The sequence below is a fragment of the Lissotriton vulgaris genome, chromosome 3_1 (genome assembly GCF_964263255.1).
Source record: "Lissotriton vulgaris chromosome 3_1, aLisVul1.2, whole genome shotgun sequence".
Classification (NCBI taxonomy): Eukaryota; Metazoa; Chordata; class Amphibia; order Caudata; family Salamandridae; genus Lissotriton; species Lissotriton vulgaris.
This window is the reverse complement of record NC_141689.1, coordinates 1030745543-1030771126: the sequence shown is the minus strand read 5'-3', so window position 1 is coordinate 1030771126 and position 25584 is coordinate 1030745543. Positions and strand designations below refer to the sequence as shown.

The 25584-nt window shown below is 47.1% G+C and overlaps 1 protein-coding gene across 1 annotated transcript in view; it reads right to left on the bottom strand.

Moving 5' to 3' along the window:
- LOC147727341 (alcohol dehydrogenase 1-like) overlaps positions 1-25584 on the bottom strand; it is a 239924-nt gene that overhangs the window by 104934 nt on the left and 109406 nt on the right. Inside the window, exon 3 of the mRNA XM_086961424.1 lies at positions 4550-4691. Coding sequence (XP_086817550.1) covers positions 4550-4691 — 142 coding nt within the window. The remainder of the gene's footprint in view (positions 1-4549; positions 4692-25584) is intronic.

Sequence of the window (25584 nt, the reverse complement as noted above, 5' to 3'; positions counted from 1 at the left end):
AGCTGCCATTCTCTGTGACTGAGGAGCCACCTCCGCCATGCGAATGACCTGATCCCTCTCTTTATTCCCCTCAGGAAAGTATCCGGTTGGATAACCCCCAATACCATCCTCCGGGAAATGATGGAATGCTCGGTCGCAGGCAATGGTTCCTTAACTGCAGATTGACGGGACAGGGCGTCCGCCTTCCGGTTTTCCGTCCCCGGCCGATATGTGATGCGGAAGTTGAACCCCGCAAAGAAGATCATCCACCGCAGCTGCCTGGGAGAAAGGTGTCTTGTGGCCGTCATGAACTGTAGGTTCCGATGGTCCATGTACACCGATACCACATGTCTTGCCCCCATCAACCAATGCCTCCATTCGGTGAAGGCGTCCTTGATTGCGAGAAGCTCCTTCTCCGCAATATGGTAGTTGCGTTTGGCGTCGTTGAGTTTGCGGGACATGTACGCAACGGGATGAAGCACCCCTGTGTCGTGGTTGCGTTGGGACAAGATAGCCCCCAGCGCCACATCCGATGCGTCCGCTTCCACTACGTAGGGGAGATCCGGATCGGGGTGAGCCAACACCGGCGCCTTACCAAAGGCGCTTTTCAGGGCCTCAAAGGCTGTGTTCGCTTCAGGGGACCAGACAAACTCCTTGGACTTCCTCAGTAGCTGTGTGATTGGGGCCACCAATCCTGAAAATCTATAAACCGCCTGTAAAAGTTGGCGAAGCCAATGAAACTTTGGACGTCCTTCACGCTTTGGGGCACCGGCCATTCTTTCACCGCCTTGATCTTTCGTTCTGCCATCTCCTGTCCCTCTGGACTCAGCATCACTCCGAGGAATTCCACCGATGTGACGTGGAAGTCACACTTGCTGAGTTTACAAAACAGCATGTTTTCCCTCAGCTTTTGGAGCACAGCTTTGACGTGGTGTACGTGCTCCTCCACACTGGACGAATAGATGAGGATGTCGTCGATATATACGACCACGTAGATATCCAACTCCTCTCTGAATACCTCATTCAGAAAGTACTGAAAGGCTGCTGGGGCGTTGCACAGACCGAACGGCATGACGAGGTACTCAAAAAGCCCGAACCTGGTCTTAAAGGCGGTCTTCCACTCGTCTCCATCCCTCATGCGTACCAGATGGTATGCCCCTTTCAAATCCAACTTGGTGTAGATGCGAGCTTTCTTGACCTGTTCCAGAAGTACACTGATGAGAGGCAAGGGGTACCGATTTTTTATGGTTATCGCATTCAATGCCCTAAAGTCCACACAGGCTCTCAGCTCCCCATTAGCCTTCGGGATGAAGAAGAGTGGCGAGGTAGCCGGAGACTTGGACGGGCGGATGAATCCTAGCTTGAGGGGTTTATCCAGGTACCCCCGGAGATGCACGTGTTCAGGCTCCGTCAGGGCATACAGCCTGCCGCTGGGAACGCTGGCCCCTGGCACCAGGTCGATCTGGCAGTCAAACTGTCTATGTGGTGGTAGCACTTCCGCCTTCACCTCATCAAATACATCCTCAAAACTGTGATAAGCCTGGGGGAGAGCCACATCTTTTTCTGCCGCTGTAGCCACCGTCTGACTCCCGCTCTCATCTGCGTCAAGGGATTCCGTTCGTATTCCACAATGCAGGGTGCAATACGGTGATGTCATTTCGATGCGATGTGTTGGCCAATCCACAGAGGGGTTGTGTTTCTGTAGCCACGGCAATCCCAATATGACGCCATATTGGGGCGCTCAGATGTTGTTAAAATCGATTTGTTCCAAATGGTTCCTCCCATATCTCATCGGAAGGACCCCCGTGTGCTGCCCGATGGGCCCCGTCACCAATCGCCTTCCGTCTACAACATAGACGTCTTCGGGTACAGCTTTGGGAAGAAGCACTAGCCCTAGCCTGCATGCCTCGTTGTGGTCCATAAACATGCCAGTGGCCCCTGAATCCACCATGGCCATAACGGGTATCCACTGGTCATGCACTCCCACGTGCACCGTGAGAAACAGGTGTCGTTACGTGTTAGTAACATTTTATAATTAAATCCAATAATTATTTATTAATAATATGAAGGTAATATATTTAAAAAAAATATGCGTTTACTTTTTTTATATTCATTTATCATTTATCCGTTTTTAATATTTTTAAATAATTCTCACTATGTTTTTATTAATTATATTTATTACGTAATTATTTTTATATTATGTGTTAAAACATTTTTAAAAAATTTAATTTTAAACAACGATATTTTGGTTTTGAAATTTTTGTACATTGTAGAGATAGGCTGTCGATATACTGTCCACCAACATTGTAGACTCGATATTCCTGTAGCTCGATATTCTGTCCGTCGATCTTCTGTCAGTGATCATCATATTTACTAGAAGACATTGAGTGCTTGTCAGGCAACACAGAAAAAGTCTAATGCTCTTTTTGTAGCTGAACCCTTTACCATCACTAACCCCAAACGACACATGGTGATAGTCCGTCATCTTCGGAAGTCCTTTACGAGAAATTGCTCTCATTTTCGATTTTTGGCCCGTTACTCACCAAACATCGATGTCAATGTAGAGACAAGGTCTCAACAGCCTGTTGATGAATCTGTGTATACTGATAATTACACCTCACCTGTGCAGATCACTGACACTTCAACTGCCAGTTCCTAGTTTCCAGTGAACCGATCAGGACGTATGATTCAGGTTCCACAACATTTAATTGAAGAATTGTAATTGCCTGTATATCTAAGATTATCTGTGCATTTATTCATGTAATTATTTTGTGTATTTATTTACTATTTAATCTATTTTGAAAAAGTTTTAACTTTTAATTTAACAAAGAGGGCGATGTAGTGTCTGGTAATTAAACAAGGGGATGGAAGTAGTATAGGGAGTACTGTCTTGTAAATAAAGGACCAGTGGGACTTTTTTGTTTTCCACTGTACACTGTAGGCCTGTGATGTAAGCGTTGGAGAAATGAATTGAAGGCAGGCTTGAATGTGGAATTCTGACTAACATGGAGTGGAATAAAGACATGCAAAATACTATGTGTGTGTGGCATGGTTATTGGTGAGTACCTAGGCTGGCAGGAGGAAGTATTAGAGCTAGAGCGGGAGAGAAACTGGAACCTAATATCCACTTTAATACATATATGACAGCAGTGAAGTCGAATGCCATCTACTTAAAACACAGTGACACCAAATTGCTAATTGAGCAGGACAAACACAAGAACAGGAAGGAAAAACATTCAATCAGCAGCAAGGAAGTAAGACATGATACGAAAGCCACCCTGTCATGAGCAAGGGCATCACCCAAAGCTTACTTGATGTATTCTATTGTTCACAGTGCACAGTGAGTGTTTGACATCACACAGATAGCCTTTCTGTAGGCAGACATAAAAATTATATGTGCCCAACTTTGAATACTAGTTTTGTTGGAAGACACTGGCCGGTGTTTCATCCGTCTCCAGGTTCTTTGGGCTGCTAACGGTTCCATTCTAAGTTAATTGACTAGCCATGTTATAACTTGATACATTTATGTACCATTCTTAACTCTAAACACATGCTATACACATGATTAACAGCGGCGGCCCCTCCATTAGGCCGGAGGAATGCAGCAAAGGTGAAAACTAAAATGGTAATAAAATTAATTTGTTACCATTTTATGTATCACTGCTCCCAGCCCTAGCCTAGTTTGAGGGTGAGGCGGGGCCGCTGCTGCTGATTGGCAGCAGGGGAGGAGTGGTGCCCACTCCAGTTTAGAGTGCACATGTCACTATGTTTGTCTTGCGAAAGCCAGCCTGACACGTGCACTTTAAACCTCTCCAACCCAAGCTATCTTAGACAACTGGGTGGAGAGCAGACACAAGCACCAGTGCCTGGGGGGCAGTTGAGCCAGCCCGCTCCAACCAATTCTGGTGCTTAGCGCATGCTGCTTAACATTATCAGCAGCATGAGAGCAGCTTCTGGATTGGTTAGGGGAACTAGTTCTGACTATGCGCTCAAACAGTCTGGAAGCACGAGGACCGGAGGAGGTGAGCCAGTATAGTGCAGGCGGTAAGTACATATTTTATGTTTACGTTTTTGACCCATTGATATGCACTGTGAGAAACTGGCACTGCTTTCAGCTTCAAGGCCAGAACTCTTAGTCATTTTCCATTATAAACACTGTTTATAACAAGCCATGATTGAGAGCTTTGGCGTGGACCTTAAAGGCATTGCTGGTTTCTCACAGTGCCTGTCAGTGGGTCAAAATAATTGATGAACTTACACATGTTGAGAAATGGATTCCTCACATATGATAACTTTCAAAAAAGTCAACCAAACACTGTTTTTTAGCAGTATTGACCTGCTGTGGTACGCAAAACGTAAATCCCCAGCTGCAGCAAACCCTTCCTAAAGTCCATCTTCCCTCCTACTCACCCTGGGATTGTTCTGCAAGGCCTTGTACAAAGACTATGAACTGGGTGGTGTTTCAGCGTGCCAGTATCAGAGTCAATTTGAAAAAATCAATTTTAAGGAATTCAGAACTCTGTATAGAACACAACATTAACTGGTTAAAAATGGAAGTCAAAGCCATTACCTGGCTGTATGTTCTTCACTCCTTCGCCAACACTTTCAACAACTCCAGCTCCTTCGTGACCAGCAATCATTGGAAATTTCATATTGGTGAACTTCCCTGCAATTGCATGCTCATCTGAGCGACAAATGCCGGTGGCTACCATCTGTATAGAAAGCAAAAAGGAGCCGTTTACTGCCTCCTCTTACACCTAGGCATAAATTGCACCAGAGATATCTTGAGCGTTGGAAGAATAGTTGGAACTCATGTAAAAATGCCATAGATTCTGCAGGTGTGCATGACAATGTGGTATAGAGAAAATGTGTTTTGTGTAAGGAACATACAGGTTTTTGAACTGCACATAGTCTGATAAAGTTATGCTCATTTGTCCCAGATATGTGCAGGCACAAGAGCCAAGGGCTTGATGTATCAAAGGGGTTTTCCAATTCTGTGTCTATGGGAATATATTTTAGTTCTTATGGCCCCAAGTGAATTAATGGGTTGCACGTTATGTCCTTTGCATTTGCAAAGCATACTTTTGCCAGTTATGATGCCATCTTCGGACTGAGGGGTAACTGCAGAAAACAGTCTCTGGTAGGTGGCCAACATGCCAGAAGAGTGTTATGTTACTAAATGACCCCTGAGGCACTCTCCTGAGGCTTTCAAGGGTGAAGACAGAAGGAAAAACAGAAGAGAAATATGAGTGGAATCAGTTGCATATTGGCAATAGAGTTTCCACAGATATGGGCGTTACATAAACAGGCAATTTCATTTCCAACATGATAATGGCGCTGAATACAACTCAGTGACGTGGACTCTGGCACGATTGCTAGTTATGTACGACCCTGAAAATTAGGATGCCTGCACTGTAATTGTGCTTTGAGTAGATGGGCAATTTGGTTTCTGGCACAGTAATGCATCCGGTCAGTGTGGATTCCAGCATGACAATGGTGCATTACAAGCAAAATATTCAGAGTGCAGATGTTGCCATCGGTGTTACGTCACTGAAGTCATAGGGATTGTGAAACATTCAAGCACCACAAAAAGAACTAGTATAGCAAATAAGGGACATCCATTCAGCAAGAGAGTGCTAAGGCTGTGGTGTGTAGTCTTTTGAAAATATATTACTAAAGCAGGGTGTGGTGCACACTGTAATTTACAGACACCACATTTTCCATTGAAATAACCACTACATTTCTACAGATGTAGTTTTGCATAAAATTAAGGCACCTCACAAATGATAATGTGTGGAAATCAGGCTTCGTGAATATTCATAATTTGTGCATCACCAAGTAAAGTGTCTTTTTTAATTTTGATTCTATCAACATATTTGTTTCTATCTCAATTCAGAGTTACAAAAGAAAGTGCTTCATTTGTGCTTTCCTAACTGCTTATATATTTTGAAATGCAAAAACAACAGTTCATGGACAGAATGCAGAACAATGTCATACATTCACTCCAGTACGGAGATCTGGGCCTAAATCCATTGTTTTTTTGCTCACCATGCCAGTTTAAACCCAGCCATATGCAAATCAGTCTTGACCCTGTGCCCCATGGGAACAGTCCAGCCTGAACTGCCAAGCCAGGTCCTCCCTGGACTGGAAAAAAGCATCCTAGGACCGGTTTCAGGCTTTCAGCACTCATCAGCCAGGATAGCTTGATTCCAGTGGCACGGAGAGCACAGGACTCACATCTGAGTATACCCGTCCCACTCGGGGTGACAAATGCACAAACAACAGTTGATGGACAGGATGCAGAACAATGTCATACATTCACCCCAGTACAGAGATCTGGGCCTAAATCCATTGCTTGTTTGCTCACCATGCCATTCAAGTTTGAACCCAGCCATATGCAAATCAGTCTTGACCCTGTGACCCATGGAAAGAGTCCAGCCCGAATGGCCAAGCAAGGTCCTCCGTGGACGGGAAAAAAGCATCCTAGGACCGGTATCGGGCTTTCAGCCCTCATCATTCAGGATAGCTTGATTCCAGTGGCATGGAGAGCACAGGACTCACGTCTGAGCATACCTGTCCCAATTGGGGTGACAAATGCAAAAACAACAATTGATGGACAGAATGCAGAACAATGTCATACATTCACCTCATTACAGAAATCTGGGCCTGAATCCATCGTTTTTTAATCACCATGCCATTCCAGTTTGAACCCAGCCATATGCAAATCAGTCTTGACCCTGTGGCCAATGGAAAGAGTCCAGCCCGAACAGCCAAGCAAGGTCCTCCCTGGACTGGAAAAAAGCATCCTAGGACCGGTTTCAGGCTTTCAGCCCTCATAATCCAGAATAGCTTGATTCCAGTGGCATAGAGAGCACGGGACTCACGTCTGAGCATACCTATCCCAATCGGGGTGACAAATGCAAAAACAACAATTGATGGACAGAATGCAAAACAATTTTGTACATTCACCCCAGTACAGAGATCTGGGCCTAAATCCATTGTTTTTTTGCTCACCATACCATTCCAGTTTGGACCCAGCCATTTGCAAATCAATCTTGACCCTGTGCTAATGGGAACAGTCCAGCCCAAACTGCCAGTCCAGGTCCTCCCTGGACTAGAAACAAGCATCCTAGGACCGGTTTTGGGGTTTCACCCCCTCATCACCATATAGTGAGCTGCTGCCATTTAGTGAGCTGCCAAACAGTGAGCCACCAAATAGTGAGCAACTCCTTTGTGGAAAGGAACAGTGTCTTGGCCCCCAGGCAGGCAGGCTTTCGCCCCGCACACTCCACAGAGTCAGTGGTAATATCTGTCCTGGATAATCTTCGGGAGGGGATGGACACCAGTCAGCCTCAGGCCTTGGTCCTCCTCGATCTCTCCGCCGCGTTCGACACGGTAGACCATGCCATCTTTCTCTCACGTGTCGAGGCGGCGGGAATCGGGGGGTCAGCCTTGCTCTGGCTATCCTCCTTCTTGAGTGGCCGCACTCAAGCAGTTCGCTTGGGTGATTATTCAGCTGACTTTCGCCCTGTGCAGTGCGGGGTCCCCCAAGGATCCTCTCTGTCTCCACTGCTATTTAATCTTTACATTGCCCCTCTTATCTTTGCTTTACAACAGCTGGAGGTCTCTGTCTATAACTATGCAGATGACCTCCAGCTTATCTTTTCTCTATCCTCTTCCTCTGCGTCAATATCCAATTTTCAGTCTGTAATGACCTTCATTCAGGACTGGATGAACCACAACCACCTGAAACTCAATCCCAATAAAACGGAATTGGTGTTGACGGGTGGCTGCTCCAGTCCATGGTCTTCTCTTTTTTGGCCCCTTTCTTTAGGTTCCCCGCCCACTCCTGTCTCCTCTGTTAAGACCCTTGGTTTCAACTGTCGTTTCTTCAGCTTTCCTCTCTCTTCGGACAATTCGCAAAGTCTCCCGGTTTTTTTCCCTACCTGCCCTTAAACTCATTCTTCTAGTGATGGTGACGTCCCGCTTGGACTACGGCAATGCCCTCTATCATGGCATGCCGGCGTACCTCATGAGGCGTCTCCAGCTTGTCCAGAACCAGGTGGCCCGCCTGGTATTCAACCTACCCAAATCACATCATGTCACGCCCCTTCTTAAATCATTACACTGGCTCCCCGTCCAACAACGTGCCCTATTCAAGCTGGGTTGCATTATTTTCAATGTCAGGTCCGGTTTTGCTCCGGCATTTATCGGCTCTGCAATCCACGACTACACTTGTCTAGAGAAATGCGCTCTGCCACTCATCAACTCCTCATTGTCCCTCGTTTTAAACTAAAAAAATGGGGAGGATCCAAATTCTCTACTTTGGCTCCTGCCTTCTGGAACTCCCTCCCACTTCACCTGAGATCTTGTTCCCAGTACCCCCTTTTTCGTAAAGACCTTAAAACTTATCTTTTTACCCTGGCCTTTCCCTCTTAAACCGTCCCTTGGCCCCCGTCTTTCTCGTTCCTTAGGTGGTAGTACTACATAGCGCCATGAAACCGCTCGGTGTACGCACGCTCTAGAAATACTTTTAAACTCAAACTCAAACTGCCAATTAGTGAGCCGATAAATAGGGTGCCAATGCCAAATAATGAGCTGAAACACAGTGAGCCACTGGTAAATACTGAAAAATAGTGAGTCACCGCCAAATAGTTAGTCACTGCCAAATAGTGCGCCACTGCCAAATAGTGAGCCGCTGCCAAATAGTGAGCCACCAAATAGAAAGCCACTGCCAAATAGTCAGCTGCTGCCAAATAGTGAGCAGCTGCCCAATAGTGAGCCACCAAATAACGAGCCGTCAAATAATGAGCACCGCCAAATTATGAGCAGCTGCCAAATTATGAGCTGGCAAATAGTGTGCCAATAAATACTGAGCTGCTGCTAAATAGTGAGCCTATGAATAGTGCGCTGCTGCCAAATAGTGAGCCACCAGATAGTCAGTTGTCAAATACTGAGCCACCACCAAATTATGCCCCTGCCAAATAGTTAGCTTTCAAATAGTGAGCCACCACCAAATAGTGAGCCTCCAAATAGTGAGCTGCTGCCAAATAGTGAGGAACCGCCAAATAATGAGCCATCAAAATATTAAACTGCTGCTAAATAGTGAGTAGCCACCAAATAGTGTCATCAAATACTGAGCCACCACCAAATTATGACCCCTGCCAAATAGTTAGCTTTCAACTAGTGAGCTGCTACCAAATAGTGAGCCACCAAATAGTGAGCTTCAGCCAAATAGTCGCTGCCGAATAGTGCGCAACCGCCAAATAGTGAGCTGTCAAATAGTCCACGACTGCCAAATAGTGAGCTACCAAATAATGAGCTGCTGCCAAATAGTGAGCTGGCAAATTGTGAGCAGCTGCCAAATAGTGAGTCGGTGCCAAATTATGAGCCGATAAATAGTAAGCAGCTGCTAAATAGTTAGCCAGAGCCAAATAGTTAGCCACCACCGAATAAATAGCCACTGCCAATTAGTGAGCCACAAATAGTAAGCTGCTGCCAAATAGTGAGCTGCTGCCAATAGTGAGCTGCTGCTAAATAGTAAGCTGCTAGTAAATAGTGAGCAGCCGTCAAATAGTGAGCCTCCAAATAGTGCGCAATCGCTAAAAAGTGAGCTGCCACCAAGTAGTCGCTTCCAAATCGTGAGCAACCGCAAAAGTGAGCCAACAAATAGTGAGATGCTGCCAAATAGTGAGCTGCTGCCAAATAGGGAGCTACTGCCAAATAGTGAGCTGCTGCCAAATAGTGATCTGGCAAATAGTGAGCTGGCAAATAGTGAGCCACTGCCAAATAGTGAGCCTCTGCCAAATAGTGAGCTGGCAAATAGTGAGCTGCTGCCAAATAGTAAGCCTCTGTAAAATAATGAGCCACCACCAAATAGTGAGCTTCTGCCAAATAGTGAGCCACCGCCAAATAGTGAGCCGCTGCCAAATACTGAGCCTTCGTCAAATAGAGAGCTGCTGCCAAATAGTGAGCTGCTGCCAAATAGGGAGCTGATGACAAATAGTGAGCCACCAAATACTGAGCTGCAGCCAAAATGGGAGCCGCTGCAAATAGTTAGCCGTGCCAAATAGTGAGCTGCTGCCAAATAGTGAGCCACCGCCAAATAGTTAGCTACTGCGAAATAGTAAGATGCCAAATAGTGAGCTGCTGACAAATTGGGGGCCTCTGCCAAATAGTGATCCACCACATAGTGAGCTGCTGCCAAATAGGGAGCTAATGCCAAATAGTGGGCCACCAAACAGTGAGCTGCTGCCATATAGGTAGTCGCTGCTGATTAGTGACCCGCCAAATAGCGAGCTGTGCGAAATAGGGAGCTGCTGCCAAATAGTGAGTTGCTGCCAAATAGGGAGCTACTGCCAAATAGTGAGCTGCTGCCAAATAGTGAGCTCCCAAATAGTGAGCTGGCAAATAGTGAGCAACTGCCAAATAGGGAGCTACTGCCAAATAGTGAGCTGCTGCCAAATAGTAAGCTCCCAAATAGTGAGCTGCCAAATAGTGCGCAATTGCTAAATAGTGAGATGCCACCAAATAGTCGCTGCCAAATAGTGAGCAACCGCAAAAGTGAGCCAACAAATAGTGAGCTGATGCCAAATAGTGAGCTGCTGCCAAATAGTGAGCCACTGACAAATAGTGAGCTGCCAAATAGTGAGCCACCAAATAGTGAGCTGATTTCAAATAATGAGCCACTGCCAAATAGTGAGCTGCTGCCAAATAGTGAGCCGCTGCTAAATAGTGAGCCACCTAATAGTGAGCTGTGCCAAGTAGGGAGCTGCTGCCAAATAGTGAGCTGCCAAATAGTGCGTTACCGCCAAATAGTGAACCGCTGCCAAATAGTAAGCCTCTGTCAAAAAATGAGCCGACAAACACTGAGCCCCTGCCAAATGGTTAGCCGCTGCCAAATAGTGAGCCACTGCCAAATAGTGAGCTGCCAAATAGTGAGCCACCAAATAGTGAGCTACTTTCAAATACAGAGCCCCTGCGAAATAGTTAGCTGCCAAATAGTGAGCTGCTGCCAAATAGGGAGCTGCTGCCAAATAGGGAGCTGCTACCAAATAGTAAGCTGCCAAATAGTGAGCCATTGCCAAATAGTAAGCAACTACCTAATAGTGAGCCGCTGCTTTCAAATATGGAGCCACTGCCAAATAGTGAGCTGCTGAATAGTGAGCCATTGCCAAATAGTAAGCAACTGCCAAATAGTTAGCCGCTGCCAAATAGTGAGCCACCGCCAAATAGTAAGCCTCAGCCAAATAATGAGGCAACAAATAGTGAGCCGCTGCCAAATAGTGAGCCACCTCCAAATAGGGAGCTGCTGACAAATAGTGAGCTGCTGCCAAATAGGGAGCTACTGCCAAATAGTGAGGTGCTGCCAAATAGTGAGCTCCCAAATAGTGAGCTGGCAAACAGTGAGCTGCTGCCAAATAGGGAGCTGCTGCCAAATAGGGAGCTGCTGCCAAATAGTGAGCTGCCAAATAGGGAGTCATTGCCAAATAGTAAGCAACTACCTAATAGTGAGCCGCTGCTTTCAAATATGGAGCCACTGCCAAATAGTGAGCTGCTAAATAGTGAGCTGCTGCCAAATAGTGAGCGGCTGCCAAATAGGGAGCTACTGCCAAATAGTGAGCTGCTGAATAGTGAGCCATTGCCAAATAGTAAGCAACTGCCAAATAGTGAGGCGCTGCGAAATAGTGCGCCACTACCAAATAGTAAGCATCAGCCAAATAATGAGGCAACAAATAGTGAGCTGCTGCCGAATGGTGAGCCACCTCCAAATAGGGAGCTGCTGCCAAATAGTGAGCTGCTGCCAAATAGTGAGCCACTGCCAAATAGTGAGCTGCCAAATAGTGAGCCACCAAATAGTGAGCTGCTTTCAAATAATGAGCCACTGCCAAATAGTGAGCCACTAAATAGTGCGCAATCGCTAAATAGTGAGCTGCCACCAAATAGTTGCTGCCAACTAGTGAGCAACCGCAAAAGTGAGCCAACAAATAGTGAGCTCCTGCCAAATAGTGAGCTGCTGCCAAATAGGGAGCTACTGCCAAATAGTGAGCTGCTGCCAAATAGTTAGCTCCCAAATAGTGAGCTGGCAAATAGTGAGCCTCTGCCAAATAGTGAGCTCGCAAATAGTGAGCTGCTGCCAAATAGTGAGCTGCTGCCAAATAGTCAGCTCCCAAATAGTGAGCTGCCAAATACTGAGCCTTCCCCAAATAGTGAGCTACTGCCAAATAGTGAGCTGCTGCCAAATAGGGATCTGATTCCAAATAGTGAGCCACCAAATACTGAGCTGCAACCAAATAGGGAGCCGCTGCAAATAGTTAGCCGCGCCAAATAGTGAGCCGCTGCCAAATAGTTAGCTACTGCGAAATAGTAAGATGCCAAATAGTGAGCTGCTGACAAATAGGGGGCCTCTGCCAAATAGTGATCCACCACATAGTGAGCTGCTGCCAAATAGGGAGCTAATGCCAAATAGTGGGCCACCAAAGAGTGAGCTGCTGCCAAATAGGTAGTCGCTGCTAAATAGTGACCCGCCAAATAGCGAGCTGTGCCAAATAGGGAGTTGCTGCCAAATAGTGAGCTGCTGCCAAATAGGGAGCTACTGCCAAATAGTGAGGTGCTGCCAAATAGTGAGCTCCCAAATAGTGAGCTGGCAAAAAGTGAGCCGCTGCCAAATACTGAGCCTTCGTCAAATAGAGAGCTGCTGCCAAATAGTGAGCTGCTGCCAAATAGGGAGCTGATGCCAAATAGTGAGCCACCAAATACTGAGCTGCAGCCAAATAGGGAGCCGCTGCAAATAGTTAGCTGCGCCAAATAGTGAGCCGCTGCCAAATAGTGAGCCACCGCCAAATAGTTAGCTACTGCGAAATAGTAAGATGCCAAATAGTGAGCTGCTGACAAATAGGGGGCCTCTGCCAAATAGTGATCCACCACATAGTGAGCTGCTGGCAAATAGGGAGCTAATGCCAAATAGTGGGCCACCAAACAGTGAGCTGCTGCCAAATAGGTAGTCGCTGCTAAATAGTGACCCGCCAAATAGCGAGCTGTGCCAAATAGGGAGCTGCTGCCAAATAGTGAGCTGCTGCCAAATAGGGAGCTACTGCCATATAGTGAGCTGCTGCCAAATAGTGAGCTCCCAAATAGTGAGCTCCCAAATAGTGAGCTGCCAAATAGTGCGCAATCGCTAAATAGTGAGCCACCAAATACTGAGCTGCAGCCAAATAGGGAGCCGCTGCAAATAGTTAGCCGCGCCAAATAGTGAGCCGCTGCCGAATAGTGAGCCACCGCCAAATAGTTAGCAACTCCGAATAAAAGTAAGATGCCAAATAGTGAGCTGCTGAAAAATAGGGGGCCTCTGCCAAATAGTGATCCACCACATAGTGAGCTGCTGCCAAATAGGGAGCTAATGCCAAATAGTGGACCACCAAACAGTGAGCTGCTGTCAAATAGGTAGTCGCTGCTAAATAGTGACCCGCCAAATAGCGAGCTGTGCCAAATAGGGAGCTGCTGCCAAATAGTGAGTTGCTACCAAATAGGGAGCCACTGCTAAATAGTGAGCTGCTGCCAAATAGGGAGCTCCCAAATAGTGAGCTGGCAAATAGTGAGCCACTGCCATATAGGGAGCTACTGCCAAATAGCGAGCTTCTGCCGAATAGTGAGCACCCAAATAGTGAGCTGCCAAATAGTGCGCAATCGCTAAATAGTGAGCTGCCACCAAATAGTCGCTGCCAAATAGTGAGCAACCGCAAAAGTGAGCCAACAAATAGTGAGCTGCTGCCAAATAGTGAGCCGCTGCTAAATAGTGAGCCGCCAAATAGTGAGCTGTGCCAAGTAGGGAGCTGCTGCCAAATAGTGAGCTGCCAAACAGTGCGTTACCGCCAAATAGTGAACCGCTGCCAAATAGTAAGCCTCTGTCAAAAAATGAGCCGACAAACAGTGAGCCCCTGCCAAATGGTTAGCCGCTGCCAAATAGTGAGCTGCCAAATAGTGAGCCACCAAATAGTGAGCTACTTTCAAATTCAGAGCCCCTGCCAAATAGTGAGCTGCCAAATAGTGAGCTGCTGCCAAATAGGGAGCTGCTGCCAAATAGGGAGCTGCTACCAAAGTTAGCTGCCAAATAGTGAGCCATTGCCAAATAGTAAGCAACTACCTAATAGTGAGCCGCTGCTTTCAAATATGGAGCCACTGCCAAATAGTGAGCTGCTGAATAGTGAGCCATTGCCAAATAATAAGCAACTGCCAAATAGTTAGCCGCTGCCAAATAGTGAGCCACCGCCAAATAGTATGCCTCAGCCAAATAATGAGGCAACAAATAGTGAGCCGCTGCCAAATAGTAAGCACCAGCCAAATAATGAGGCAACAAATAGTGAGCTGCTGCCGAATGGTGAGCCACCTCCAAATAGGGAGCTGCTGCCAAATAGTGAGCTGCTGCCAAATAGTGAGCCACTGCCAAATAGTGAGCTGCCAAATAGTGAGCCACCAAATAGTGAGCTGCTTTCAAATAATGAGCCACTGCCAAATAGTGAGCCACTAAATAGTGCGCAATCGCTAAATAGTGAGCTGCCACCAAATAGTCGCTGCCAAATAGTGAGCAACCACAAAAGGGAGCCAACAAATAGTGAGCTGCTGCCAAATAGTGAGCTGCTGCCAAATAGTGAGCCACTGACAAATAGTGAGCTGCCAAATAGTGAGCCACAAAATAGTGAGCTGATTTCAAATAATGAGCCACTGCCAAATAGTGAGCTGCTGCCAAATAGTGAGCCGCTGCTAAATAGTGAGCCACCTAATAGTGAGCTGTGCCAAGTAGGGAGCTGCTGCCAAATAGTGAGCTGCCAAATAGTGCGTTACCGCCAAATAGTGAACCGCTGCCAAATAGTAAGCCTCTGTCAAAAAATGAGCCGACAAACACTGAGCCCCTGCCAAATGGTTAGCCGCTGCCAAATAGTGAGCCACTGCCAAATAGTGAGCTGCCAAATAGTGAGCCACCAAATAGTGAGCTACTTTCAAATACAGAGCCCCTGCCAAATAGTTAGCTGCCAAATAGTGAGCTGCTGCCAAATAGGGAGCTGCTGCCAAATAGGGAGCTGCTACCAAATAGTAAGCTGCCAAATAGTGAGCCATTGCCAAATAGTAAGCAACTACCTAATAGTGAGCCGCTGCTTTCAAATATGGAGCCACTGCCAAATAGTGAGCTGCTGAATAGTGAGCCATTGCCAAATAGTAAGCAACTGCCAAATAGTTAGCCGCTGCCAAATAGTGAGCCACCGCCAAATAGTAAGCCTCAGCCAAATAATGAGGCAACAAATAGTGAGCCGCTGCCAAATAGTGAGCCACCTCCAAATAGGGAGCTGCTGACAAATAGTGAGCTGCTGCCAAATAGGGAGCTACTGCCAAATAGTGAGGTGCTGCCAAATAGTGAGCTCCCAAATAGTGAGCTGGCAAACAGTGAGCTGCTGCCAAATGGGGAGCTGCTGCCAAATAGGGAGCTGCTGCCAAATAGTGAGCTGCCAAATAGGGAGTCATTGCCAAATAGTAAGCAACTACCTAATAGTGAGCCGCTGCTTTCAAATATGGAGCCACTGCCAAATAGTGAGCTGCTAAATAGTGAGCTGCTGCCAAATAGTGAGCGGCTGCCAAATAGGGAGCTACTGCCAAATAGTGAGCTGCTGAATAGTGAGCCATTGCCAAATAGTAAGCAACTGCCAAATAGTGAGGCGCTGCGAAATAGTGCGCCACTACCAAATAGTAAGCATCAGCCAAATAATGAGGCAACAAATAGTGAGCAGCTGCCGAATGGTGAGCCACCTCCAAATAGGGAGCTGCTGCCAAATAGTGAGCTGCTGCCAAATAGTGAGCCACTGCCAAATAGTGAGCTGCCAAATAGTGAGCCACCAAATAGTGAGCTGCTTTCAAATAATGAGCCACTGCCAAATAGTGAGCCACTAAATAGTGCGCAATCGCTAAATAGTGAGCTGCCACCAAATAGTTGCTGCCAAATAGTGAGCAACCGCAAAAGTGAGCCAACAAATAGTGAGCTCCTGCCAAATAGTGAGCTGCTGCCAAATAGGGAGCTACTGCCAAATAGTGAGCTGCTGCCAAATAGTTAGCTCCCAAATAGTGAGCTGGCAAATAGTGAGCCTCTGCCAAATAGTGAGCTCGCAAATAGTGAGCTGCTGCCAAATAGTGAGCTGCTGCCAAATAGTCAGCTCCCAAATAGTGAGCTGCCAAATACTGAGCCTTCCCCAAATAGTGAGCTACTGCCAAATAGTGAGCTGCTGCCAAATAGGGATCTGATTCCAAATAGTGAGCCACCAAATACTGAGCTGCAACCAAATAGGGAGCCGCTGCAAATAGTTAGCCGCGCCAAATAGTGAGCCGCTGCCAAATAGTTAGCTACTGCGAAATAGTAAGATGCCAAATAGTGAGCTGCTGACAAATAGGGGGCCTCTGCCAAATAGTGATCCACCACATAGTGAGCTGCTGCCAAATAGGGAGCTAATGCCAAATAGTGGGCCACCAAAGAGTGAGCTGCTGCCAAATAGGTAGTCGCTGCTAAATAGTGACCCGCCAAATAGCGAGCTGTGCCAAATAGGGAGCTGCTGCCAAATAGTGAGCTGCTGCCAAATAGGGAGCTACTGCCAAATAGTGAGGTGCTGCCAAATAGTGAGCTCCCAAATAGTGAGCTGGCAAAAAGTGAGCCGCTGCCAAATACTGAGCCTTCGTCAAATAGAGAGCTGCTGCCAAATAGTGAGCTGCTGCCAAATAGGGAGCTGATGCCAAATAGTGAGCCACCAAATACTGAGCTGCAGCCAAATAGGGAGCCGCTGCAAATAGTTAGCTGCGCCAAATAGTGAGCCGCTGCCAAATAGTGAGCCACCGCCAAATAGTTAGCTACTGCGAAATAGTAAGATGCCAAATAGTGAGCTGCTGACAAATAGGGGGCCTCTGCCAAATAGTGATCCACCACATAGTGAGCTGCTGGCAAATAGGGAGCTAATGCCAAATAGTGGGCCACCAAACAGTGAGCTGCTGCCAAATAGGTAGTCGCTGCTAAATAGTGACCCGCCAAATAGCGAGCTGTGCCAAATAGGGAGCTGCTGCCAAATAGTGAGCTGCTGCCAAATAGGGAGCTACTGCCATATAGTGAGCTGCTGCCAAATAGTGAGCTCCCAAATAGTGAGCTCCCAAATAGTGAGCTGCCAAATAGTGCGCAATCGCTAAATAGTGAGCCACCAAATACTGAGCTGCAGCCAAATAGGGAGCCGCTGCAAATAGTTAGCCGCGCCAAATAGTGAGCCGCTGCCGAATAGTGAGCCACCGCCAAATAGTTAGCAACTCCGAATAAAAGTAAGATGCCAAATAGTGAGCTGCTGACAAATAGGGGGCCTCTGCCAAATAGTGATCCACCACATAGTGAGCTGCTGCCAAATAGGGAGCTAATGCCAAATAGTGGACCACCAAACAGTGAGCTGCTGTCAAATAGGTAGTCGCTGCTAAATAGTGACCCGCCAAATAGCGAGCTGTGCCAAATAGGGAGCTGCTGCCAAATAGTGAGTTGCTACCAAATAGGGAGCTACTGCTAAATAGTGAGCTGCTGCCAAATAGGGAGCTCCCAAATAGTGAGCTGGCAAATAGTGAGCCACTGCCATATAGGGAGCTACTGCCAAATAGCGAGCTTCTGCCGAATAGTGAGCACCCAAATAGTGAGCTGCCAAATAGTGCGCAATCGCTAAATAGTGAGCTGCCACCAAATAGTCGCTGCCAAATAGTGAGCAACCGCAAAAGTGAGCCAACAAATAGTGAGCTGCTGCCAAATAGTGAGCCGCTGCTAAATAGTGAGCCGCCAAATAGTGAGCTGTGCCAAGTAGGGAGCTGCTGCCAAATAGTGAGCTGCCAAACAGTGCGTTACCGCCAAATAGTGAACCGCTGCCAAATAGTAAGCCTCTGTCAAAAAATGAGCCGACAAACAGTGAGCCCCTGCCAAATGGTTAGCCGCTGCCAAATAGTGAGCTGCCAAATAGTGAGCCACCAAATAGTGAGCTACCTTCAAATTCAGAGCCCCTGCCAAATAGTGAGCTGCCAAATAGTGAGCTGCTGCCAAATAGGGAGCTGCTGCCAAATAGGGAGCTGCTACCAAAAAGTTAGCTGCCAAATAGTGAGCCATTGCCAAATAGTAAGCAACTACCTAATAGTGAGCCGCTGCTTTCAAATATGGAGCTACTGCCAAATAGTGAGCTGCTGAATAGTGAGCCATTGCCAAATAATAAGCAACTGCCAAATAGTTAGCCGCTGCCAAATAGTGAGCCACCGCCAAATAGTAAGCCTCAGCCAAATAATGAGGCAACAAATAGTGAGCCGCTGCCAAATAGTAAGCACCAGCCAAATAATGAGGCAACAAATAGTGAGCTGCTGCCGAATGGTGAGCCACCTCCAAATAGGGAGCTGCTGCCAAATAGTGAGCTGCTGCCAAATAGTGAGCCACTGCCAAATAGTGAGCTGCCAAATAGTGAGCCACCAAATAGTGAGCTGCTTTCAAATAATGAGCCACTGCCAAATAGTGAGCCACTAAATAGTGCGCAATCGCTAAATAGTGAGCTGCCACCAAATAGTCGCTGCCAAATAGTGAGCAACCACAAAAGTGAGCCAACAAATAGTGAGCTGCTGCCAAATAGTGAGCTGCTGCCAAATAGGGAGCTACTGCCAAATAGTGAGCTGCTGCCAAATAGTTAGCTCCCAAATAGTGAGCTGGCAAATAGTGAGCCACTGCCAAACAGTGAGCCTCTGCCAAATAGTGAGCTCGCAAATAGTGAGCTGCTGCCAAATAGTGAGCTGCTGCCAAATAGTCAGCTCCCAAATAGTGAGCTGCCAAATACTGAGCCTTCCCCAAATAGTGAGCTACTGCCAAATAGTGAGCTGCTGCCAAATAGGGATCTGATTCCAAATAGTGAGCCACCAAATACTGAGCTGCAACCAAATAGGGAGCCGCTGCAAATAGTTAGCCGCGCCAAATAGTGAGCCGCTGCCAAATAGTTAGCTACTGCGAAATAGTAAGATGCCAAATAGTGAGCTGCTGACAAATAGGGGGCCTCTGCCAAATAGTGATCCACCACATAGTGAGCTGCTGCCAAATAGGGAGCTAATGCCAAATAGTGGGCCACCAAACAGTGAGCTGCTGCCAAATAGGTAGTCGCTGCTAAATAGTGACCCGCCAAATAGCGAGCTGTGCCAAATAGGGAGCTGCTGCCAAATAGTGAGCTGCTGCCAAATAGGGAGCTACTGCCAAATAGTGAGGTGCTGCCAAATAGTGAGCTCCCAAATAGTGAGCTGGCAAAAAGTGAGCCGCTGCCAAATACTGAGCCTTCGTCAAATAGAGAGCTGCTGCCAAATAGTGAGCTGCTGCCAAATAGGGAGCTGATGCCAAATAGTGAGCCACCAAATACTGAGCTGCAGCCAAATAGGGAGCCGCTGCAAATAGTTAGCCGCGCCAAATAGTGAGCCGCTTCCAAATAGTGAGCCACCGCCAAATAGTTAGCTACTGCGAAATAGTAAGATGCCAAATAGTGAGCTGCTGACAAATAGGGGGCCTCTGCCAAATAGTGATCCACCACATAGTGAGCTGCTGCCAAATAGGGAGCTCCCAAATAGTGAGCTGGCAAATAGTGAGCCACTGCCATATAGGGAGCTACTGCCAAATAGTGAGCTTCTACCGAATAGTGAGCTCCCAAATAGTGAGCTGCCAAATAGTGCGCAATCGCTAAATAGTGAGCTGCCACCAAATAGTCGCTGCCAAATAGTGAGCAACCGCAAAAGTGAGCCAACAAATAGTGAGCTGCTGCCAAATAGTGAGCCGCTGCTAAATAGTGAGCCGCCAAATAGTGAGCTGTGCCAAGTAGGGAGCTGCTGCCAAATAGTGAGCTGCCAAACAGTCCGTTACCGCCAAATAGTGAACCGCTGCCAAATAGTAAGCCTCTGTCAAAAAATGAGCCGACAAACAGTGAGCCCCTGCCAAATGGTTAGCCGCTGCCAAATAGTGAGCTGCCAAATAGTGAGCCACCAAATAGTGAGCTACTTTCAAATTCAGAGCCCCTGCCAAATAGTGAGCTGCCAAATAGTGAGCTGCTGCCAAATAGGGAGCTGCTGCCAAATAGGGAGCTGCTACCAAAAAGTTAGCTGCCAAATAGTGAGCCATTGCCAAATAGTAAGCAACTACCTAATCAGGGCTCGACAAATCTGAAAAATTGTACTAGACCTGCAGGTCTAGTAACTTGGAAAATCCCCTCGACCCAACTGCAACCTACTTGACCTCTGTCTTTGAAAACAGAGCAAAAGTGACAAGTTAACAAGATTTAAAGGCATCTTTATTGCTTAGTTCCTTTGTGAGCAATAAAAATGCCTTTAAATCTTGTTATCTTGTCACTTTTGCTCCGTTTTCAAAGGCAGAGGAAAAAAGTTAGTTTGTTTCCTACTCGCCAGAAAGGGCGAGTAGGAGCTAAAAATAGCTCGCCCTCATCCATTCTCCCTCGCAAATGCGAGCGGGCGAGTGGATTTGTCGAGCCCTGCTAATAGTGAGCCGCTGCTTTCAAATATGGAGCCACTGCCAAATAGTGAGCTGCTGAATAGTGAGCTATTGCCAAATAGTGAGCAACTGCCAAATAGTGAGCCACTGCCAAATAGTGAGCCACCGCCAAATAGTAAGCCTCAGCCAAATAATGAGGCAACAAATAGTGAGCCGCTGCCAAATAGTGAGCCACCTCCAAATAAGGAGCTGCTGCCAAATAGTGAGCTGCTGCTAAATAGTGAGCTCCTGCCAAATAGGGAGCTACTGCCAAATAGTCAGCTGCTGCCAAATAGTTAGCTCCCAAATAGTGAGCTGCCAAATACTGAGCCTTCCCCAAATAGTGAGCTGCTGCCAAATAGTGAGCTGCTGCCAAATAGGGAGCTGCCAAATAGTTTGTTACCCCCAAATAGTGAGTTGCCAAATAATGAGCCACAAAATAGTGAGCTGCTTTCAAATACGGAGCCCCTGCCAAATAGTTTGCTGCCAAATAGTGAGCTGCTGCCAAACAGGGAGCTGCTGCCAAATAGGGAGCTGCTGCCAAATACTGAGCTGCCAAATAGTGAGCCATTGGCAAATAGTAAGCAACTACCTAATAGTGAGCCACTGCTTTCAAATATGGAGCCACTGCCAAATAGTGAGCTGCTGAATAGTGAGCCATTGCCAAATAGTAAGCAACTGCCAAATAGTGAGCCACTGCCAAATAGTGAGCCACCGCCAAATAGTAAGCCTCAGCCAAATAATGAGGCAACAAATAGGGAGCTGCTGCCAAATAGTGAGCCACCTCCAAATAGGGAGCTGCTGCCAAATAGTGAGCTCCTGCCAAATAGGGAGCTACTGCCAAATAGTCAGCTCCTGCCAAATAGTGAGCTCCCAAATAGTGAGCTGCCAAATAGGGTGCTACTGACCAATAGTGGGCCACCAAATAGTGAGCTGCTGCCAAATAGGTAGTCGCTGCTAAATAGTGACCCGCCAAATAGTGTGCTGTGCCAAATAGGGAGCTGCTGCCAAATAGTGAGCTGCTACCAAATAGGGAGCTACTGCCAAATAGTGAGCTACTGCCAAATAGTGAGCTCCCAAATAGTGAGCTGGCAAATAGTGAGCCACTGCCAAATAGTGAGCCTCTGCCAAATAGTGAGCTGGCAAATATTGAGCTGCTGCCAAATAGTAAGCCTCTGCCAAATAATGAGCTACCACCAAATAGTGAGCTTCTACCAAACAGTGAGCCACCGCCAAATAGTGAGTCTGCCAATAGTGAGCTACTGCAAATAGTTAGCCACCATCAAATAGTGAGCGGCTGCCAAATGGTGAGCTGCTGCCAAATAGGGTGCTGATACCAAATAATGAGCCACCAAATGCTGAGCTGCAGCCAAATAGGGGGCCACTGCAAATAGTTAGATACGTCAAATAGTAAGCCGCTGCCAAATAGTGAGCTACCGCCAAATAGTGAGCTACTGCCAAATAGTAAAGTGCCAAATAGTGAGCTTCTGGCAAATAGGGGGCCTCTGCCAAATAGTGATCCACCACATGGTGAGCTGCTGCCAAATAGGGAGCTACTGCCAAATACTGGACCATCAAATAGTGAGCTACTGCCAAATAGGGAGTCACTGCTAAATAGTGAATCGCCAAATAGTGAGCTGTGCCAAATAGGGAGCTGCTGCCAAAAAGTGAGCTGCCAAATAGTTTGTTACCCCAAATAGTGAACTGCTGCCAAATAGTAAGCCTCCGTCAAATAATGAGCCGACAAATATTGAGCCCCTGCCAAATAATGATCCGGCAAATAGTGAGTCACTGACAAATAGTTAGCCGCTGCCAAATAGTGAGCCACTACCAAATAGTGAGCTGCCAAATAGTGAGCCGCCAAATAGTGCGCAATCGCTAAATAGTGAGCCACCAAATACTGAGCTGCAGCCAAATAGGGAGCCGCTGCAAATAGTTAGCCGCGCCAAATAGTGAGCCGCTGCCAAATAGTGAGCCACCGCCAAATAGTTAGCAACTCCGAATAAAAGTAAGATGCCAAATAGTGAGCTGCTGACAAATAGGGGGCCTCTGCCAAATAGTTATCCACCACATAGTGAGCTGCTGCCAAATAGGGAGCTAATGACAAATAGTGGACCACCAAACAGTGAGCTGCTGCCAAATAGGTAGTCGCTGCTAAATAGTGACCCGCCAAATAGCGAGCTGTGCCAAATAGGGAGCTGCTGCCAAATAGTGAGTTGCTGCCAAATAGGGAGCTACTGCTAAATAGTGAGCTGCTGCCAAATAGGGAGCTCCCAAATAGTGAGCTGGCAAATAGTGAGCCACTGCCATATAGGGAGCTACTGCCAAATACGAGTTTCTGCCGAATAGTGAGCTCCCAAATAGTGAGCTGCCAAATAGTGCGCAATTGCTAAATAGTGAGCTGCCACCAAATAGTCGCTGCCAAATAGTGAGCAACCGCAAAAGTGAGCCAACAAATAGTGAGCTGCTGCCAAATAGTGAGCCGCTGCTAAATAGTGAGCCGCCAAATAGTGAGCTGTGCCAAGTAGGGAGCTGCTGCCAAATAGTGAGCTGCCAAATAGTGAGCTGCCAAACAGTGCGTTACCGCCAAATAGTGAACCGCTGCCAAATAGTAAGCCTCTGTCAAAAAATGAGCCACCAAACAGTGAGCCCCTGCCAAATGGTTAGCCGCTGCCAAATAGTGAGCTGCCAAATAGTGAGCCACCAAATAGTGAGCTACTTTCAAATTCAGAGCCCCTGCCAAATAGTGAGCTGCCAAATAGTGAGCTGCTGCCAAATAGGGAGCTGCTGCCAAATAGGGAGCTGCTACCAAAAAGTTAGCTGCCAAATAGTGAGCCATTGCCAAATAGTAAGCAACTACCTAATAGTGGGCCGCTGCTTTCAAATATGGAGCCACTGCCAAATACTGGGCTGCAGCCAAATAGAGAGCCGCTGCAAATAGTTAGCAGCGTCAAATAGTAAGCCGCTGCCAAATAGTTAGCAACCGCCAAATAGTGAGCTACTGCCAAATAGTAAGATACCAAATAGTGAGCTGCTGACAAATAGGGGGCCTCTGCCAAATAGTGATCCACCACATAGTGAGCTGCTGCCAAATAGGGAGCTACTGCCAAATAGTGGGCCATCAAATAGTGAGCTGCTGCCAAATAGGGAATCGCTGCTAAATAGTGAGCTGCCAAATAGTAAGCTGTGCCAAATAGGAAGCTGCTGCCAAATAGTGAGCTACCAAATTGTTTGTTACCCCCAAATAGTGAGCTGCCAAATAATGAGCCACCAAATAGTGAGCTGCTTTCAAATACGGAGCCCCTGCCAAATAGTGAGATGCCAAATAGTGAGCTGCTGCCAAACAGGGAGCTGCTGCCAGATAGGGAGCTGCTGCCAAATACTGAGCTGCCAAATAGTGAGCCATTGCCAAGTAGTAAGCAACTACCTAATAGTGAGCCGCTGCTTTCAAATATGGAGCCACTGCCAAATAGTGAGCTGCTGAATAGTGAGCCATTGCCAAATAGTAAGCAACTGCCAAATAGTGAGCCACTGCCAAATAGTGAGCCACCGCCAAATAGTAAGCCTTAGCCAAATAATGAGGCAACAAATAGTGAGCCGCTGCCAAATAGTGAGCCACCTCCAAATAGGGAGCTGCTGCCAAATAGTGAGCTGCTGCCAAATAGTTAGCTCCTGACAAATAGGGAGCTACTGCCAAATAGTCAGCTCCTGCCAAATACTGAGCCTTCCCCAAATAGTGAGCTGCTGCCAAATAGGGAGCTGATTCCAAATAGTGAGCCACCAAATACTGAGCTGCAGCCAAATTGGGAGCCGCTGCAAATAGTTAGCCATGTCACATAGTGTGCTGCTGCCAAATAGTGAGCCACCGCCAAATAGTTAGCTACTGCGAAATAGTAAGATGCCAAATAGTGAGCTGCTGACAAATAGGGGGCCTCTGCCAAATAGTGATCCACCACATAGCGAGCTGCTGCCAAATAGGGAGTCTACTGCCCAATAGTGGGCCACCAAATAGTAAGCTGCTGCCAAATTTGTAGTCGCTGCTAAATAGTGACCCGCCAAATAGTGTGCTGTGCCAAATAGGGAGCTGCTGCCAAATAGTTAGCTGCTGCCAAATAGGGAGCTACTGCCAAATAGTGAGCTGCTGCCAAATAGTGAGCTCCAAAATAGTGAGCTGGCAAATAGTGAGCCACTGCCAAATAGTGAGCCTCTGCCAAATAGTGAGCTGGCAAATAGTGAGCTGCTGCCAAATAGTAAGCCTCTGCCAAATAATGAACTACTACCAAATAGTGAGCTTCTACCAAATAGTGAGCCACCGCCAAATAGTGAGTCGGCAAATAGTGAGCTACTGCAAATAGTTAGCCACCGTCAAATAGTGAGCTGCTGCCAAATGGTGAGCTGCTGGCAAATAGGGAGCTGATGCCAAATAATAAGCCACCAAATGCTGAGCTGCAGCCAAATAGGGAGCCGCTGCAAATAGTTAGCCACGTCAAATATTAAGCCGCTGCCAAATAGTGAGCTACCGCCAAATAGTGAGCTACTGCCAAATAGAAAGATGCCAAATAGTGAGCTTCTGACAAATAGGGGGCCTCTGCCAAATAATGATCCACCACATAGTGAGCTGCTGCCAAATAGAGAGTCGCTGCTAAATAGTGAACCGCCAAATAGTGAGCTGTGCCAAACAGGGAGCTGCTGCCAAATAGGGAGATGCTGCCAAATACTGAGCTGCCAAAGAGTGAGCCATTGGTAAATAGTAAGCAACTACCTAATAGTGAGCCGCTGCTTTCAAATATGGAGCCACTGCCAAATAGTGAGCTGCTGAATAGTGAGCTATTGCCAAATAGTGAGCAACTGCCAAATAGTGAGCCACTGCCAAATAGTGAGCCACCGCCAAATAGTAAGCCTCAGCCAAATAATGAGGCAACAAATAGTGAGCCGCTGCCAAATAGTGAGCCACCTCCAAATAAGGAGCTGCTGCCAAATAGTGAGCTGCTGCTAAATAGTTAGCTCCTGCCAAATAGGGAGCTACTGCCAAATAGTCAGCTGCTGCCAAATAGTGA